This window comes from Rana temporaria, chromosome 12 (genome assembly GCF_905171775.1).
Source record: "Rana temporaria chromosome 12, aRanTem1.1, whole genome shotgun sequence".
NCBI lineage: Eukaryota > Metazoa > Chordata > Amphibia > Anura > Ranidae > Rana > Rana temporaria.
In genome coordinates, this window is record NC_053500.1 from 18,920,241 (window position 1) to 18,940,576 (window position 20,336).

The 20,336-nt window shown below is 44.9% G+C and overlaps 1 protein-coding gene across 2 annotated transcripts in view; it reads left to right on the forward strand.

Moving 5' to 3' along the window:
- RBBP8NL (RBBP8 N-terminal like) overlaps positions 1-18,252 on the forward strand; it is a 63,070-nt gene extending 44,818 nt beyond the window's left edge. For both annotated transcript variants that reach the window (XM_040331808.1, XM_040331809.1), the window contains exons 10-14: positions 1,566-2,355; positions 6,468-6,555; positions 10,407-10,489; positions 13,757-13,856; positions 17,657-18,252. In XM_040331808.1, coding sequence (XP_040187742.1) covers positions 1,566-2,355; positions 6,468-6,555; positions 10,407-10,489; positions 13,757-13,856; positions 17,657-17,772 — 1,177 coding nt within the window. In that variant the 3' untranslated portion in view covers positions 17,773-18,252. The remainder of the gene's footprint in view (positions 1-1,565; positions 2,356-6,467; positions 6,556-10,406; positions 10,490-13,756; positions 13,857-17,656) is intronic.
- The last annotated feature ends 2,084 nt before the right edge of the window (positions 18,253-20,336 follow it).

The window sequence follows — 20,336 nt, forward strand, 5'->3', positions numbered from 1 at the left end:
CCTTGCTGATCACTCTCAATGTTCATTCAGAAAGGGAAGGGACCGGTAAACTACATATTTAATGGCCCCTTCCCCCATTCATCCTAAAACATCCTGGCAGCAACAGCATTTTGCCGCCATTTTCTCTGCGCCAGCGCCAATTTTTTGTAGCCTGCTGCTTCCATTAGGAAGAGGAGAGGTGGGAAGCCTGCAGCGTTGTGGAGAAAAGGGGATGGGGGCAAGGCCACAGGGCAAATCTGTGCTGCACAGGGTGATTAGGGTGTGCCTGGGCACACCTGGCACACCCTGTGCGCACGCCTATGCCCGTATGCATAAGTAAATTATCCCTCCACCAAGTACAAATATACCCCCCTGAAAAATTCCCTTCTCAGCACAAATATTTGCCCTCCATCCTCCAAAACCCCCCTGCTCAAATGCCCCCCTCCCAAAAAAATCACCCCTCCTAGCACAATTCCTCTACCCCTACAATTTCCCCTCCTAGTACATCCCCCCCACTTCAAATCTCTCCTCCCAACACTGATCACACCCCCAAATACTCTCTCCTAGAACAAATTTCTTCCATCCATCCCCCCTCCCGAAACAAATCCTCCTAAATTACTGCTCCTAGCCCCCCCCCCCCCAAATTTCCCCTCATAGAACAATACTTTCCTTCTGCCGCCCCCAAATTCCCCCTTCTAACACAAATCCCCTCCCCTCCATTCTCCTTATGGTGCCCCCCCCCCACCTCATGGTGCCCAGGGCAGCCATCCCTTCTGCCCACACCTTGTCCTCGCCCTGTAGTTGGGCTTTCAGCCAATAGATTCTAGGGGCCAGATCCACGTACCCTGGTGCATATTTCCGTTGTATCTCTGATACACTGCGCGCCGTAACTTACATATTTTTTTTTATCCTCAAAGAATGCACGCCGTAAGTTACGGCGCCGTAGTGTAACTTTGGCGGCGTAAGGGCGCGGAATTCAAATGGATGTGACGGGGCGTGTTTTATGTAAATACGTTGTGACCTGACGTAAATTACGTTTTTTTTCAACTCCGCATGCGCCGTCCATGGAGGTATCCCAGTGCGCATGCTCGCAATTAAACCGGAACAAGCCAATGTTTACGACGGTGACGTCATTCTACGCAAAGCCCTATTCGCGAACGACTTACGCAAACGACGTAACATTTTCAAAATTTGACGCGGGAACGACGGCCATACTTAACATAGGATACGCCTCATATAGCAGGGGTAACTATACGCCGGAAAAAGCCGAACGCAAACGACGTAAAAAAATGCGCCGGCCGGACTTACGTTCGTGGATCGCCGTATCTAGCTAATTTGCATACTCGGCGCGGAATTCGACGGAAACGCCACCTAAATATGCCACCTACGATCCGACGGCGTACTAAGACGTACGCCTGTCGGATCGATCCCTCATTCAGTCGTATCTTGTTTTGTGGATACAAAACAAAGATACGACGCGGGAACTTTGAGATACGCCGCCGTAATTAGTTTGTGGATCTGGCCCTAGTACTGTGTTATTGAGTAATTAGGAAAGAAAATGTTATTCTTTCTGATCTATTTTGCAGACATCCAAAGGAAAACAGAACAGATTTGCCTGAACCACCTTCCCCTCTGGATGCGCTGAAACACGTCATCCCTGAAGAACAACTGAACCTTCTGCGGCACCACTTCATACAAAGACGCCTTGCGCAGCGCAATCAAGGCATGCCCAGTGACGGGCCAGTTCGGTATGTTATGGCCAAGAATCGTGAGCCGCCAGTGGAGAGGAAGCGTTCGGACGATGACTGGGAGGAAAAAGCCGCAATGGCGGAGTTACAGGGCGCCATGTTATACATGAGGGAGCAAGGATACAAGAACAGAATGAGTCTAACCAACCAAAGAGACAAGCTTCAATATTCAACAGCCAAGCAGAACCAAGAACTCAGATCACCCAGTTCACCAACCGATGGGCCTAAATATCTAATGAGAGAAAGCCCCGCTGAGAAGGAGCTGTCACTGATGCAAGCCTTAAGCACACATTGGAAGAATAACAGACATCAAGAGGAAGAGAAGAAGGATTGGTCACATAAAGAGGACAAGTGTGCAGAGCCAGAGAAGAGAGTCCATTCTGAAGAAGACGTCATGCCAGATAAGCCACTTGATCTGTCTGATACCAGGAGAGGGTATTACAGCTCTCAGAGTGACGTCAACAGAGAACCAAAGGGCCATTATGAAAGCCATACGGCAAATCTATCTTCCAGGAATAAAGATTCACCTCCGAACAGGGCATCGGTATTGGATCATGGAGTCCGCACAGAAGATTTCATGTTGGTGGCTAATAGCGAACGCGAGAGAGTCACAGAGCAGGACCTGATGGTGGGTACAACTAGAAAATGTAAGGCCTGTTTTACACGCGTTTCGTATAAGAGCAGTGTGAACATCAAGCTTTAACAAAGCATTTGCAGAGTTTTTAGAAAGCTTTGTTGAAGTGGGGGGGGGGGGGCTGCCACAAATTGAGAAATGGGGGGGGGGCCTTTACAAAAAAAATAAGAAATAAAGAAAAATATATATATAAAGCCATACAATATTTTTTTTTTTTTTATAAAAATAAATTACAAAAAAGGGGGGTTGCCATCCGGGACCTCTGGGCCCTTTAATATTAATAAAAAAAAAGAAACCTCTGGGCCCTTTATTAATAAAAAAAAAAAAAATATATATATAGAGGGCACAATCCAGCCCATCTTGAAAAAACCTAACCTGGATCCCAAGGACCCAACTCACCGCCGTCCCATAACAGGCCTTAATGTTCTCTCCAAGATAATGGAGAAAGTAGTGGTACAACAGCTGCAACAGCATCTAGATACCCACAATCTACTGGATCCATTACAATCAGGCTTCCGTCCCGGACACGGGACAGAAACGGCCTTACTCAAAATATGGGACGATGCCCTCGAGGCCGCAGACGAAGGAGAATCTTGTCTCCTGGTTCTGCTGGACCTAAGCGCAGCCTTTGACACGGTAGACCACAAACTGTTACTGATGCGACTAGCCAAGGTAGCAGAAGTCGCAGAAGGTGATTTACCATGGTTTTCTTCCTTTCTTGAAAACCGATCACAAACAGTTAAATTGGGTTGTTTCACGTCGGAAAAGCGCACGGTGTCATGTGGAGTCCCCCAAGGATCCCCCCTGTCACCGGTGCTTTTCAACATCTATCTTCGCCCTCTCTTTGATATTATCAGTAGCCAAGAACTACTCTATCACTCTTATGCAGACGATACGCAACTGTATTTTCGCATCTGCAACAAAAAGGATCATCATCTCAGTTTAGAGAAATGTCTCTCTTTGATAGAAAACTGGATGACTAAGAGTTATCTTAAACTCAACAGTTCAAAAACAGAACTCCTTATGTTTCACGCCAGCCGAAAGAGTCAACTGGCAACAACCTGGACACCCCCGCCCATTCTGGGCCAAATCATCACCCCTAGCTCCAAAGTCAAAAGTCTCGGGGTCATCTTCGACACCTTCATGACAATGGACGCACAAATAGGGTCAGTAGTCAGCGGAGCGCACCATCTGTTGCGCCTACTACGCAGACTTATTCCATTTATCCCCAAAGAAGACGTAGCAGTCGTGGTGGGAACAATCGTGAATTCCAGACTGGACTATGCAAATGCCCTTTACCTCGGACTCCCAAAGTACCAAATCTCTCGTCTGCAAGTCGTACAGAATACGGCCGCCAGACTTGTGACTGGGAAAAAAAAATGGGAATCAATCTCACCTTCGTTGAGAACCCTTCACTGGCTGCCAGTAAAAGACAGAATTGCATTTAAAGTGCATAAGTGCATCCATGGGAAGGCTCCGCAATATCTTTGCGACAAGATAGAACCTCACAATTCGAATCGCGTTCTGCGATCCACCGACCAAAATCTGGTCAGGGTACCAAAAACCAAATACAAGTCCAAAGGAGAAAGAAGGTTTGCTTTTCAGGGTCCTAGACTATGGAACGCTTTACCAACCAGCATTCGGTTGGAGGAAAACCACCTGACTTTCAGAAGACGAATCAAAACTCTGCTCTTTTGATGACATGAGACACGAACAACTAGCGCCCAGAAGCGATTCAGTTCGCATGCGCCGCGCTTTATAAGTTTTTCATTCATTCATTCATTCATTCATTCATTCATTCATTCATTCATTCATATATATATATATATATATATATATATATATATATATATATATATATATATATATATATATATATATATATATATATATATATATATACTGTATTTGCTGGCGTATAAGACTACCTTTTACACTTAAAAAAAATGGCCAAAAGGCAGGGGTCGTCTTATACGCCGGGTCAACTGCTCGGATGCCTGCTGGATGTGCGGTAATACTGTATGTAGCTTCGGCTATATACATTATATACCACTTAGCCAATCCCGGTGAGTGACGTATTCAAATTAATACAGAGCCTGCTCGGATTGGAGTAACAACCTCTGCCAATCCGAGCAGGCTACATACAGTAGCCTGCTCGGATTGGCTTTGAGAGTCAGAGAGGAGTGGGCTGATGATGTTACAGCCTCTGCCAATCCAAGCAGGCTTTGTATTCATTAATAGAATACATCGCTCGCTGTGATTGGCTCCAGCTCCAGCAAGAAGGAAGAAGAATATGGCTCCAGAAGGAAGAAATATGAAGTGTCGGAAGCCTCGGAAGGGGGGTCGTCTTATACGGTGAGTACATGCAAATAATCTTAAGAAAAATGTAAAATTAGGGGGTCGTCTTATACGCCCGGTCGCCTTATACACCGGCAAATACGGTATATATATATATATAAAAATATATATAAAAAAAAAGGGGGGGGGGTGGTAGCCATCCAGGGCCCTGGGGACCTTTGGGCCCTTTAATAAAAAAATTAAAAATAAATAAATAAACATTTATTAAAAAAAAGGGGGGGTTTGCCACATGGGGCCCTGGGGACCTCTGAGCCCTTTAATAAAAACAAATATATATATATAAAAAAAAGAAATAAAATAATATAAAAAAAAATATTTTTTTCATAAAAAAAGGAGGGGTTGCCACCCGGGGCCCTGGGGACCTCTGGGCCCTTTAATAATAATTATATATATATAATATATATATATATATTAGAATTTTTTTTTTTTTATAAAAAATAAATAAAAAAAAAGGGGGGGTTGCCATCCGGGGCCTTTAATAACAAATTAAATAAAAATATATTAAACATTAAAGGGGAGTTGCCATCTGGGGCCCTGGGGGCCTCCGGGCCCCTTACAGGTGTACTGCCTGTACCCCCCTGATGGCGGCCCTGTTCCCCGTTCTTCATTGTGGCAGTGTCAGTGATCGTCTGTTCCCTGATATAGGGAAAGACGATCACTGACGTCACACGTCCAGCCCCGCCCCCCCTACAGTTAGAAACACATATGAGGTCACACTTAACCCCTACAGCGCCCCCTAGTGGTTAACTCCTAAACTGCAATTGTCATTTTCACAGTAATCAGTGCATTTGTATAGCACTTTTCGCTGTGAAAATGACAACGGTCCCAAAATTGTGTCGAAATTGTCCGACGTGTCCGCCATAATGTCGCAGTCACGAAAAAAAATTGCTGATCGCCTCCATTAGTAGTAAAAAAATTATTATTAATAAAAATGCCATAAAACTATCCCCTATTTTGTAAACGCTATAATTTTTTTTTACCAAAAATAGGTAGAAGAATACGTATCGGCCTAAACTGAGGAAAAAAAAATGTATATCTTTTTTGGGGATATTTATTATAGCAAAAAATAAAAAATATTGCATTTTTTTCAAAATTGTCGCTCTATTTTTGTTTATAGCGCAAAAAATAAAAACCGCAGAGGTGATCAAATACCACCAAAAGAAAGATCTATTTGTGGGAAAAAAAGGACACCAATTTTGTATGGGAGCCACGTCCCACGACCGCGCAATTGTCTGTTAAAGCGACGCAGTGCCGAATCGCAAAAAGGGGCAAGGTCCTTAACCTGCATATTGGTCCGGGTCTTAAGTGGTTTAAGTGCCATTCAACTCAAGTTTCTAAATTTTGAACACAGATCCTAATGGGAGTGCTGGTTCCACTTTAAGCAAACTGCTAGCAGGCTTATAATAAGCTTCAAGAAGTGATGAAGCCTGCTAGCAGCTTTTTTAACCTCTTCAATACCCGGCACTATCACCCCCTTCCTGCCCAGGCCAATTTTTATCTTTCAGCACTGTCACACTTTCAATGACAATTGCGCGGTCATGCAACGCTGTACCCAAATGATTTTTTTTTCCACACAAATAGAGTTTTTTTTTGGTGGTATTTAATCACTGCTGTTTTTAATTTTTTTCCAGTTTTTAAGCTAAATTCATTTTAAAAGTCTGTCCTAACTTTTGTTAGGAAAGTCAATTGCAAACACAACCTATAAAAAACAATGATTCCAATTCTTAAACAAAGATCTTCTCTTTCAGAAACATAACATGAGCACAGAGGTGACCAGAGAGTTGCTTCCCATCATGAAAAGACCAGGAAAGGGAAAAAAGAGACATCGGGAATCAGGTGAATAAAGGAAGACCGCTTAAAAAGTTCTGCAAATCAATGAAAAGTATTTGTCGGCTGCTCAGCATTCTAGAATTGCTGGAGAGAACAGGGTGATGCACAGAAAAATATATCTCTTGAAGAAATCCCCAAGGATCCCATTCCTTTGCCGCGTACACACGATCGGAATTTCCGACAACAAATGTTCGATGGGAGCTTTTGGTCGGAAATTCCGACCGTGTGTAGGCTCCATCGGACATTTTCTGTCGGAATTTCCGACAGCAAAAATTTGAGAGCTGGTTCTCAATTTTTCCGACGGGAAAAATTCTTGTCGGAAATTCTGATCGTCTGCATGCAATTCCGACGCACAAAAAAAAACGCATGCTCGCAATCAATTCGACGCATGCTCGGAATCATTGAACGTAATTTTTCTCGGCACGTTGTAGTGTTGTACGTGATCGCGTTCTTGGCGGTCGGAATTTCAGACAACATTTGTGTGACCGTGTGTATGCAACACAAGTTTGAGCCAACATTTCAACGGTTCTCTTGTTGGAATTTCCGACATTTTTCGTGTGTACGCGGCTTGTTGTTCAGGAATTATGAACAATCCACTATACACATTTGATCGTCTATCAGCTGTTAGATGTGGCATTTAGCTGGTCCAAGCCAGATACAGTAAGTCATGCTGCCCAAAGATAAATACATTTTTGTAGCTACATTAACTACTGTACTGCATGGCTACATATCTTACACTATATTACATTCCACTAGACATGTGCAGAACGGAAAAATTATTTTGTTCAGTTTCGGATAGATTCATTGGGGGAGATTCAGATCGAGATATGACGGCGTATCTCCTGATACGCCGTCGTATCATTGAGATCCGACAGTCGGATCTATGCGACTGATTCATAAGAATCAGATTACGCATAGATCTCCCTTAGATCCGACAGGTGTAAGTGACTTACACCGTCGGATCTTAGGCTGCAATCTCCCGCCGGCCGCTAGGTGGCGCTTCCATTTGTAAACGCGACGAATATGCAAATGCGGAGATCCGCCGATTCAGAAACGAACGCCCGCCCGTCGCTTTTTTTTTTACGTCGTTTGCGTTCGGCTTTTTCCGGCGGATACTTACCCCTGCTATATGCGGCGTATCCAATGTTAAGTATGGCCGTCGTTCCCGCGCCGAGTTTTGAATTTTTACGTTGTTTGCGTAAGTCGGTCGCGAATACGGATGGACGTAATTTACGTTCATGCCGAAACCAATGACGTCCTAGCGAGGAGGCCGCATGCGCATTTAAATCGGCGTGGGGACGCGCCTGATTTAAATACTACACTCCCCCTAGCCGCGGAATTTGAATTCCCGCCGGGGGAATTACGATCCGCCGGCGCAAGTTTCGAGGTAAGTGCTTTCTGAATACTGCACTAGCCTCTCAAATTTGCGCCGGCGGATCGTAAATCAGATAGATTACGCGGATCTAAAGATCCGCTAATCTATCTGAATCTAGCCCATTATGTTGCTAGTTTTGTGTCATTATGGAATTCGTTTTGTTTGGTTTTCAAAATTTGTTTAATTTAGTTTCGCTTTTGTCAAATTTCATTTTGTTTTCGTTAAAATTTAGTTTTATTTAATAATTTTGCATCCAAATAACCAAAAATTAGTCCGAATTGGTATTCGGACCGAAACAAATTGCACAGGTCTACATTCAACATAATATATGACTGTAGCTGCATTGAATGTACTGCTTAGCTACATACATTACATCAGAGGCATACCTAGAACCTTTAGGACAGGGATATTCAATTAGCGGACATCCAGCTGTTGCAAAACTACAAGTCCCATCATGCCTCTGCCTGTGGGAGTCATGCTTGTGGCTGAGTCTTGCTATGCCTCATGGGACTTTTAGTTCTGCAACAGCTGGAGGTCCGCTAATTGCATATCCCTGCTTTAGGGCCTTGGTGCAAGAAACCATAAAGGGCCCTCCTGGCCCCCGACTGGGGCCCTTCCCACTTATCCCAGGGCCCTTTACTCCCATTGTGGGACCCTTTATTACGGTCCCGCAGGGGGCTTCCTTCCAGCAGGAGGTGGGAAGGGGAAACCTGGCAACGCTGCAGGGGGGGGGCAAGAGGGGGCCAGATGAACAGATGCACTCCATTTCCCTCCTGAAGCTGCTGAATGTTTGCGGGAGGGAGAAGAGAAGAAGTGGACATTTAGAGGCTGCATGGAGGGATCAGTTCTTCTACATGTCGCCGCCCCCTCCGCCCTCCTGTCCAAGCATACAGGGAGGCTGCTCAGGCCCCCTGGAGCATGGGGCCGGGTCGCAATGGCGACCCCTGCGACGCCTGTACATACACCCCTGCAGTGGCTCTGATAGGCACTTCTGCACAGCCAACCAGCTGCCGTTATTCAGGTGGCCGGCGCCCAAGTTCCGGCCATTTCTGAATAGACCAGCGGCAGCTGGCAACAATAACATACATTCATGCAATGCAATGAATGTATGTTATTAGACTCAGTGGCGGGCGAGAGCCAGAGGGGGTGGCGCTCCAGCGCCCTCTATGGAAGAACCGCCACTGCACCCCTGTATTACATTAAGTTACATTGAGCATTACTGTAGGTCCTTTAATATATCCATGCACATGAAGTAGGTTTACTAATAACCTTTTCCCTCATTCCTTTCATTTGCTGCCATCCTAGAACGGTCACCCTTAAGGGGCCTATTTTAAGGTCTAAAAAATGTATTTTGCTGCATCACAAGCGCAGGAGAAGAAAAAAAACACTTGACATGCCTGAACGTGTTTAAGCACATTTGAGAATTAATGCATTCCAATGGGCAGAAAAAAATGAATGGAATCCTTTGGTGCTCAAACCCCGGAACATGTGTGCAATACGTGGCTTTAGGTGCGTTTTTTAAGCAGCTTGGTGAATCGATGTTAGTATTCAATTTGCATACTATACACAGATCACAATGGGAGCGCCCCCTAGCGGTCATCGCAAGAATGCAGCCTAAAATCTGCGTGGCATAAGAGCCTTATGCCACGCAGATTTTAGGCTGCAGTCGGCGTAACGAGTTCTCTGAATCAGGAGAACTCGTTACCCGGCGCAAGTCAGCAATTGCGCTGCGTAACTATGGTTACGCAGGTGCAATTGCTTACTGAATCTGGGCCATTTTGTTTTGACCTTCTCTACATTTACGAAGTTGTGAAATTGCTATTCAAGCTTAGTGAATTTTTTTTTATTTTTTTTTACTGGATATCATTACACTTTCAATTTAACAGATCCCAAAAGAAGCGTATTGTTAGGTTTATTTATTTACACTTTAATACCGGCTTCTTTCAGCTGCTTTTAAAGCTTTAGAGGGAGCAGTGACATAACCCCCTTCGTCATGTGCCATTGCTCAGGCCTAGTGATTGGCTGACAGGCCTCAGCAGTGCATCATGGGAGGAGGTCACATGCTTCCCCATTTCTGGAAGTACAGGGTGTTTTGTCAGTAGCTGCGGCAGAGGAATGAGGAAGTGTAGGACAGGTAAGAATCAGGTAGACGATTTTTACAAGCTGTCAGTAAATTTACTGGCGGTTAACAACCCTGGTAGACAGTAAGGATGAGCTCTGGCGTGTTCGCATAGAACACGTGCAGAGCCCGCCAGGAAGTGTGCATGGCGCCGCGCTAATAACAGCCAGGGAGACATTTCACGATCCCTGCACCCGAGCATTGGGACAATGTCTCCCTGGCTGTGATTAGCGCAGCGCCGTGCACACTTCCTGGCGGGCCCTGCACGTGTTCTATGCGAACACGCCAGAGCTCATCCTTAGTAGACAGTCAGTAAAATAAATTGGGGGTGAATTGTATAACATGTCTGTCCTGTACCAACAGATGAGGAGGAAGAAGGACAAGCAACAGATGGGAATTCACCACACCGAGACATGGATGAAGATTTAGATACATCCGATAGTGAGGTATGTAGTGTTCCTATGAAAATGTATTCTAATAACCACTTTGCTCCTACATGTAAAAATCGACTTTTATTTGCTAGAAAATTACTTAGAACCCCCAAACATTATATATATTTTAGACCCTATAGAATAAAATGGTGGGTGTTGCAATTTTTTTTGTCACATGGTATTTGCGCAGCGGTTTTTCAAACGCAATTTTTTTGGTAAAAAAAACACTTTCATGAATTAAGTGATTGTAAAGGCTTGTTTTTTTGTTTATTTTTAAAATAACATGTTTATTTTTAAAAGAACAAACATGTTATACTTACCTCCTCTGTGCAGTTGGATTTGCACAGAGCAGCCCAGATCCTCCTCTTCTCTGGTCCCTCTTCTGCTCTCCTATCCCCTCCCTCTGGTGAGTGCCCCTTCAGTCAGCAGCTCCCTGTGGGGGCACCCAAGCTGAGTCAGACACAGAGCCCGACCCTATCCCCTGATTGGCTGACTGAATTTGATTGACAGCCACGGGAGCCAACGGCGCTGCTGCTGTCTCAGCCAACCAGGAGGAGTGTCTGGGACAGCTAAGACACTCATGGACATCGCTGGAGAAATAAGGGGCTCGGGTAAGTAATTAGGGGGTGCTGGGAAAACTGCTACACACAGAACGTTGTTTATCTTAATGTATGGAATGCATTAAGATGAAAAACCTTCTGCCTTTTAATCTTCTTAAAAAAAAAACCACTAAAGTTTGCCAATTTTTTGGTATAATGTGAAAGATGATGTTACATTGAGTAAATAGATACCTAACATGTCATGCTTTGAAATTGCATCTCCCCATGGAATAGCGGAAAACTTCAATGCTTAAAATTCTCCATAGATGACACTTTAAACACCTTTACAGGTTACCAGTAGTTGCACAGGAGGTCTGGTGCTAGAATTATTCATCTCACTCTGATGTTTGCGACAGTACCTCACATGTGTGGTGCGATCACATGGGCATAGCGTTCGCATTTGCGTGTAAGGGGCACTTTAAAGAATTTTTTTTTTACAAGATTACATATTTTTTTTACATTTTTTTTTGTACTAACTTTATTGCAATCAAGGAATAAACAACATCCCTTGTGACAGCATGGGCCGTGACAGGTCCTCTTTATCTCTCCTCTGGCTTCCCATTCAGCTGATCAGACACAGATTGGCTGCTTTCTTGGTTGCTGGTGGCCAAGTAAACAAGGGGGCGGAACCAGAAGTGACACACTACTCGTCGCGGTTTCCCGGGTTACAGAGAGAGGGGAACGACGTTGGTTCCTCGCTCCCGGGCACGTGCACCATTGGCCGAATCGCTCCCGGGCACCTTAATGGGACCCCCTTCCGCCACCCACAGAAGTGATCGAGTGGCTTAATTCGGCATGGAAGAGAATCGCCGGCTGAAAAGAGTGATACTGTGATGAAGCCTGCAGGTGCAGGTTTGAAATGCCCTTCCATCTTTAGGGCTCATGCACACTGCAGCTATCATCAGGAATTTGAGCTTTTATTTTTGCGCAAATAAGCTTGTACTTTTTTGGGCTATTTTGAGCTTCTTTGAGCTCCTTTGAGCTTTTTTTTAGCATAAGCATTTTGTTTTTTTCACAAACCCTCCCTCCCCGTGTTTTCAAGCTTCTTTGAGCTTTTTAATGCTTTTTCATTCTTTTTCATGCCCTTAGAGCTCATGCACACTGCAGCTCAAAGAAGCAGCTCTTCCAGGCCTTTGAGCTTTTTTGAGCTCTCATTTTTTCAGCCTGAAAACTCTTCTCCCTGTTAGCCAATGTGTCCATGTACACTATGGCTTTTTTCAGGAGTTTTACAGGCATATGTTTTTACAGGCTTTCCACCATGCAAAACAGCTCAGATGCTGGTGGAAAGCAAGAAGAGGAGAGACAGGAAATGGCATTTTCAAACCTGGATTACTGTATTTTGGAGGTCAAAAGGAAAAACGATGTAAGTTATATTTAAATGCTCTAGCTTACAGCAATCAATTGATCTAATAAAAAACTAACCTTTAGGCCCGGATTCTCAGTGGAGATACGACGGCGTTGTGCCGTCGTATCTATGCGCCTGATTCTTGGAATCAGTTATGCATAGATATCTATTAGATCATTTTTACGCTGACCGCTAGGGGCGTGTACGCTGATTTACGCGTCGAAATATGTAAATCAGCAAGATACGCAAATTCACGAACGTACGCCCGCCCGGCCGACGCAGTACATTTACGCCATTTACATTAGGCTTTTTCCGGCGTATAGTTACCCCTGCTATATGGTGGCCTAAGTGCGGCGTACCAATGTTAAGTATGGCCGTCGTTCCCGCAAAGAAATTTGAAAATTTTGCGTCGTTTGCGTGACTCGTCCGTGAATGGGGCTGGACGTAATTTACGTCCACGTCAAAACCAATACGTCCTTGCGGCGTATTAGGAGCAATGCACACAATGCGCCGTTCGTTAAAAAACGTCAATCACGTCGGGTCACAGAAGATTAACATAAAACATGCTTCCTGTCCCACATTTGAATTAGGCGAGCTTACGCAGGCCGATTTACGCTACGCCGCTGCAACTTACGGAGCAAGTGCTTTGAGAATACAGCACTTGCCCGTCTAAGTTGCGGAGGCGTAATGTAAATCGGATACGTTACGCCGCCGCAAGGAATACGCCGTTCTACAAGAATCTGGCCCAATATGTCTCGTCTCCCCTGACAGAACAGGGATTTGTGTGTCTACACACACAAGTCCCCATGCTGGCTCTCGTTCCCATGATCGCGGGTAGCTGGCAGCATACGTTACGCCGCCGCAAAGATACGCCTCTGGGCGAGAATCTGGCCCTTAGTGTTCCTTTAAACCAGGAGTATGGAAGTAAACTTTAATCACTAACTTTTACCTATAGGTAAGCCAATAATAAGGTTTACCTATAGGTAGTGTAAATATCTCCTAAACCTTCGCCGTTTAGGAGATGTTTACTTTACCTGCAGCTAGTGACACCCATGCCGTAATTTGGTTGGTGATGTCATCGCGGCTCCGGGCCAGTCACAGAGCCAGAGCCGCGAGCCTGGAAGCAAGACGGGTAAAGATGGGAGCTTCCGCAACTCTGAATAGCTAGAAGGGCTTTGTTTTAAGTTAAGTTCATCATAATGAGCTAGCATGCGATGCATACTAGCATATTATGACATTACCTTGCAGGGTAATAAAAAAATGCTGCGGTTTACAACCGCTTCAAGCTGGCAACATTTTCCTGGAATTCTCATCTTTATTCTAAATTCTGTTTTCCAGGGGGAGATAGAACGATCCCAGCAGTCCCAGGCAGAGACATCCAGAGGCAATTATCCTAGTGAAAGGAATCACAGCCGGTGGAAGAAGAGACTGTCTCATGGTGGGTGTAATAGAACTTTCAAAGAACCAGAGCAAAGGTGTAACTACAGCTGTTCTATTAGCAGCCAGGGGAAACAATATACTGTATTGCATTGCACAGATAGAACAAAATCTTACCGTTTATTTGGTTCTGTTTTAGAGACCAGGTTTATCTAAAACAAACTATTTAGACTAAGGGGTAGATCCACAAAGGAAGTACGCCGGCGTATCTAGTGATACACCGGCGTACTTTCAAATTTCCCGCGTTGTGTCTTTGTTTTGAATCCTCAAAACAAGATACTACGGCATCTGGGTTATATCTGACAGGCGTACGTCTTCGTACGCCTTCAGATCTTAGATGCAATTCTTCGGCGTCCGCTGGGTGGCGTTCCCGTCGTAATCCGCGTCGAGTATGCAAACTAGCTATTTCCGACGATCCACGAACGTACGAGCGGCCGTCGCATTCTTTTACGTTGTTTCCGTTCGGCTTATAATTAAAGCTGCTATTTGGTGGCGTACGCAATGTTAAGTATGGCCGTCGTTCCCGTGTCGAATTTTAAATGTTTTTATTTTGTTTGCGTAAGTCGTCCGTGAATCGGGCTGGACGTAATTTATGTCCACGTCAAAACAATGACGTCCTTGCGAAGTCATTTAGCGCAATGCACGGCGGGAAATTTAGGGACGGCACATGCGCAGTTCGTTCGGCGCGGGGACGCGCTTCATTTAAATGAAACACCCCCCGTACTCGCCGATTTGAATTACGCGTCGTTACGCCGTGAGAGATACACTAAGCTGCCGTAACTTACGGCGCAAATTATTTCTGGATTCAAAGCTTTGAAAAGTAAGTTACAGCGGCGTAGCGTATCTCACAAACGCTGCGCCCATGCAAATGTACGTGAATCTGTCCCTAAGTGGGTAGTAGTAAACTCCACTTTCTGATGTCTACCTACAGGTAAGCCTATAATAAGGCTTACCTGTAGGTACAGTGAATGTCCCCTAAACTTGCGTCTAGGAGATATTCACGCTTGAAGCAGTCAGTGACGTCGCCGGCGCATGCACACTGCGCTCTAAATAGACGGCACACCAAGTGCACGGGACTGACGTCATTGAGGCCCAGCCATTTAAACAGCCGGAGAACGCTAACCTGGAAAGTAAGACCGAGTGATGATGAATGATGGTGAAATAAACAAGATGCATCAGGATTGGTGGAGGAAGCACAGATTCACAAACTGCATGATGCAGAAGCAGGGAGATGCTTGCTAGCAGGTTTCCCAGGTACAGCTTTCTTCTCAGCATGCAGAACAGTGAGCAGCAGTAGTAACATCACCAACCTTCACCCCAAACCCGGTGAAGCTAGAAGTCATAGACAGCACGATGTTGCCATTTTGCCATAAACTGATTGTCTAGTTCAGACAGTAACTAAGAAAGTATTGAAGCTACACAGTACAGAAGAACAGGCAACTAGCAATTTCAGAAGAAGATCTGCAATGACAGCCCACATACAGTATATTTCTGTTAGGCCCCATACACACGAGAGAATTTATCCGCGGATACGGTCCAGCAGGCCGTTTCCACGGATAAATCCTCTCAAAGATTTCCGCAGATTTCTATGCGATGGAGTGTACACACCATCGCATTGAAATCCGCGCGGAAATCCTCTGGCGATGACGTGGCGCGACGCTGTCATATAAGGAATTCCACGCATGCGTCAAATCATTACGACGCGTGCGGGGAATCCCTTTGGACGGATGGATCCGGTGAGTCTTTACAGACGAGCGGATCCATCCGTTGGAATGGACTCCAGCAGATGGATTTGTTGTGCATGTCAGCAAATATCCGATCTGCTGGAATCCATCCCAGAGGAGATTTCTCCGCGGAAAAAGATCCGCTGGCGTGTACACACCATAGGATCTATCCGCAGAAACCCATTTGCTGGGATTTATCTGCGGATGGATTCTATCGTGTGTATGGGGCCTAAGTCTTTCATTAAAAGAGAAGTTTGGGATTTTTATTTTATTTTTATGGGAAGGGAGTTACCGCTCCAGGTGAATGATCTGTGTCCTCTCAGGAAATCAAGGGTGCCGACAATGCACAAGGCAATTAGTAGAAAAGAAGGTATGGACAGCCGCACTCCAAAAAAACTTGATGGTTGTCTTCATTTTAAAAGGATAAATGCACTACAAATCACTGCAAAAAATACAGGGATGAGCAGCTGACGTGTTTCGCACTATCAACTAGTGCTTAGTCATGAGCTATGACTACGCACTAGTTGATAGTGCGAAACGCGTCAGTGGCTCATCCCTGTATTTTTTGCAGTGATTTGTAGTGCATTTATCCTTTTAAAATAAAGACAACCATCAAGTTTTTTTTGGAGTGCGGCTGTCCATACCTTCTTTTCTACAGATTTTTTTTTTTATCCCATATTTATTCTTACCTAGGTGGATGTAGCACTGGACTGATGCCGGATCTGTCCCCCGCCGCCTCTTCACTGAGAACCGAGCCACCGAACACCGCCGATGGCTCAGTTCTCGCACCTCCCAGAGCAGAGAGCTGCTGCCTGTCAATCAGCGGCTCTCCTGCTCTGCTCCTCCACACTCATTGGAGCACTGAACTGTGGAGGGGCTGCTCGCTGAGAGGCTGAGACGGCCATCAGTCCAGGCATCTGGCTGATTCAGACTTCCAGAGTCGTGATGATGCGGTGCCTGGACTGATCCTGGTGACGTCAGCAGAGAGAGGACTTCAGACCGCTTTCTGCTGAAAACGGGTGACAGGAGTGCAAAACTAATTGCACTCCTGTGACCCAGAGGAGAAGCCCAGCCAAACGCGCTCAGGCTGGACTTCTCCTTTAATTTAAAACTCACTAATGAAAACACCATTTCTACAAATAATGGTACTGAGATCTCCATGTGCTTCTGTAGCTGTATTATACACATAGGCCCGGATTCACGTAGAATGCCGTATCTTTGTGCAGGCGTAACGTATCCTATTTACGTTACGCCTCCGCAACTTTTACAGGCAAGTGCCGTATTCTCAAACGAAAGTTGCGGCGGCGTAGCGTAAATAGGCCGGCGTAAGCCCGCCTAATTCAAATGTGGTAGATGTGGGCGTGTGTTATGTAAATTTTATGTGACTCCACGTAAATGACGCTTTTTACGAACGGCACATGCGCCGTCCGTGAAAGTATCCCAGTGCGCATGCCACAAATTAACCCGCAAGAAGCCAATGCTTTTGACGTGAACGTAAATGACGCCCAGCCCTATTCGCGAACAACTTACGCAAACGACGTAAAATTTTCAAAATTTGACGCGGGAACGACGTCCATACTTAACATTGGTACGCCGCATGTACGCCTCATATAGCAGGGGTAACTTTAGGCCGGGAAAAGCCTAACATAAACAGCGTATCTGTACTGCGTCGGCCGGGTGTACGTTCGTGAATTTGCGGATCTAGCTGATTTACATATTTCAAGGCGTAAATCAGCGTACACGCCCCTAGCGGCCAGTTTAAATATGCAGTTACGATACGACGGAGTAAGAGACTTACGTCGGTCGGATCTAATACAAATCTATGCGTAACTGATTCTAAGAATCAGGCGCATAGATACTACGGCTCAGACTCAGAGATACGACAGCGTATCGGCGTAACTCGTACGAGAATCCGGGCCATAGAATATAAGATAGAATAATGTACTCAATTTCTTCCATAATAAAGGGGAATATTCTGTAATTTCATATTCTCCGCATCTGTGAGAGATTTCCATGGTTCTCCTGACCTGCACCGCCTGGGCTTTTATATATCACTCACCCTCCTCTGTTTTCATAGCCTCCAGGAAATGTTTGAGGAAGCAAAAGAAGGTTCTGGAGCACCCGGCAGAGAGTGACATCTCCCAAGATGACAATGTAGCGTGCAAAGACCTTGATCGAGAAAGACCGGCATGAGTGACGGCATTCCATTGTATAAAGATGAATCTAGAGACGTGTATATACAAAGACATGGGAAACAGCACTTCTACACACATGGCTTCTCACAATCCCACCATATACAAAGACTCATTTACTACAACTAGAGTGACGGAGAAACTAGGATGTTGTCTGTAGCAGACAATCACTATTTCATTTTCTGACCTACAGAATGAATATAAGCCATGGACTTTTATTGGCTGTGATGAAGACACTTTTTTCTTTAATCATTTTTATTTAAATCTGTTACGATCAGGGCTTTTTTTCCTCAAATAATAGGTGCTGGAACTCAACCACGACCCTCCAAAACCCCTCCCCCCTCACACACCCTCCAAATCACATCAAATAGTGGGTGTGGTCAGTCAACTTTCACGAACACTTGGATGGTTCAGGGGGGTTACACACAGAGGGCCAGATCCACGTACATCGGCGCATGTTTACGTCCGGCGTAGCGTATCTCAGATACACTACGCTGCCGTAACTTACAGCGTATTTCCCGTATCCACAAAGAATTTGCGCCGTAAGTTACGGCGGCGTAGTGTAAATGTGTCGGCGTAAGGGCGCGCAATTCAAATCCCTTAGGCCTAGTACACACGAGAGGATCTATCCGCTGAAACCGGTCCGCGGATAAATTTCAGCGGATCGATCCTCTCGTGTGTACGGGGCCTAAGTTGTGGGCGTGTTTTATGTTAATACGTCTTGACCCGACGTAAATTACGTTTTTTTTTTAATGGCGCATGCGCCGTCCATGGGGGTATCCCAGTGCGCATGCTCCAAATTAACACTCAACAAGCCAATGCTTTCGACGTGAACGTAATTCTACGCAAAGCCCTATTCGCGAACGTTTTACGCAAACAACGTAAAATTCGACGCTGGCCCGACGTCCATACTTAACATTGAGTACGCCTCATATAGCAGGGGTAACGTTACGCCGAAAAAATCCTTGCGAAAACTACGTAAAAATATGCGCCAGGCGGGCGTACGTTTGTGGATTGGCGTATCTAGCTAATTTGCATACTCGACGCGGAAATCGACGGAAGCGCCACCTAGCGGCCAGCGTAAATATGCACCTTAGATCCGACGGCGTACTAAGACGTACGTCAGTCGGATCTAGCACAGCTTTAGGCGTATCTTGTTTTGTGGATACAAAACAAAGATACGCCGGAGCAACCTAGAAGTTACGTGGCGTATCAATAGATACGCCAGCGTAACTTCTTTGTGGATCTGGGCCAGAGGGCAGAACTGTCACTTGTAAACACAGAAATCGGACTTCTGTGTTTACAAGTGATTGTGGTGAGCAGCCCCCCCCCCCCAAGGGTCTGAGCCAAGTTCCCCTGAAAAAAAGCCCTGGTTACGATTATTGGAACCCAGTGGCTAAATGCCCTAACATGCCTATACTATGAGCATCACACTTTCCTATAGAAAACTATCCTCAGTGCTTAGAGTTGTTACTAATATTAGGGGTTGGGCCGGGCAGAGTGGGTTTCTATAGGAAGAATTATCTCATAGAGTTGGTCATTTAGCAGCCATTCCGATTCTCCGGTTGAAGCCAGAGTTTTGGTGGGTGTCATTTAGAATGTCTTGAGGAATGAACGGGTTCACTTTAACTTTGATGCAATGGATCATATCCAGTTGTACATATATAACGTTATCCCCATTTTATTTATTTTGGTAAAGTGATGTATTTAATAATATACACTTAATATATGCCAAACCACGGCTGTTTTTCCTAAAGGTGATTCATCTTTGTATTGACTGATTGATGGATTCACAAGACACCCGGTTCTCTGTGCATCATAGCTCAGTCACTTCATATGAGCCCAGCTCACAGTCAGGTACAGCAGGATGCACATCCCAGTACCTAGTGTGTGTGTACATAAACAGTATATATATTCATACAATCACATTATTTTGTTTGGCCCATATTTTTCAATGTAATGCCGCGTACGCACGATCGGAAATTCCGGCAAGAAAAACTTGTTTTTTTTTCAGACGGAATTTTGTCTCAAACTTGTGTTGCATGCAAACGATCACACAAAATTCCAGCCGTCAAGAACCCGTCAAGAGTCGAGAAAATTAAGTTCAATGATTCCGAGCATGCGTGCTTTTTGCGAGTCGGAATTGCATACAGACGATCGGAATTTCCGACAAGAACTTTTCCAATCGGAAAATTTAAGAAACCTTTTTTTTTATTTTTTGCTGTCGGAAATTCCGAGAGAAAAAGTCCGATGGATCCTACACACGTTCGGAATTTCCGACCAAAAGCTCACATCGAACTTTTCTTATCGGAAATTCCCACCGCGTGTACGCGGCATTAGTCCTGTAAGAGGCCCATCTCATTTCCAGCAGTCAGAATGGACAAAGTATCATGTTATGTTCCTATATACCTCCGATCGTTTGACAGCAATGTCTGTGATTGTATAGTATATTATAATTATAAGAAATATAATAATAATGCAATAAATTTCTAATTAAACAGATGTAGTGTTTTATTATGTTGGCTACAATGGTTTGGTACGTGTTATAAAATAAGTGCATTTTAA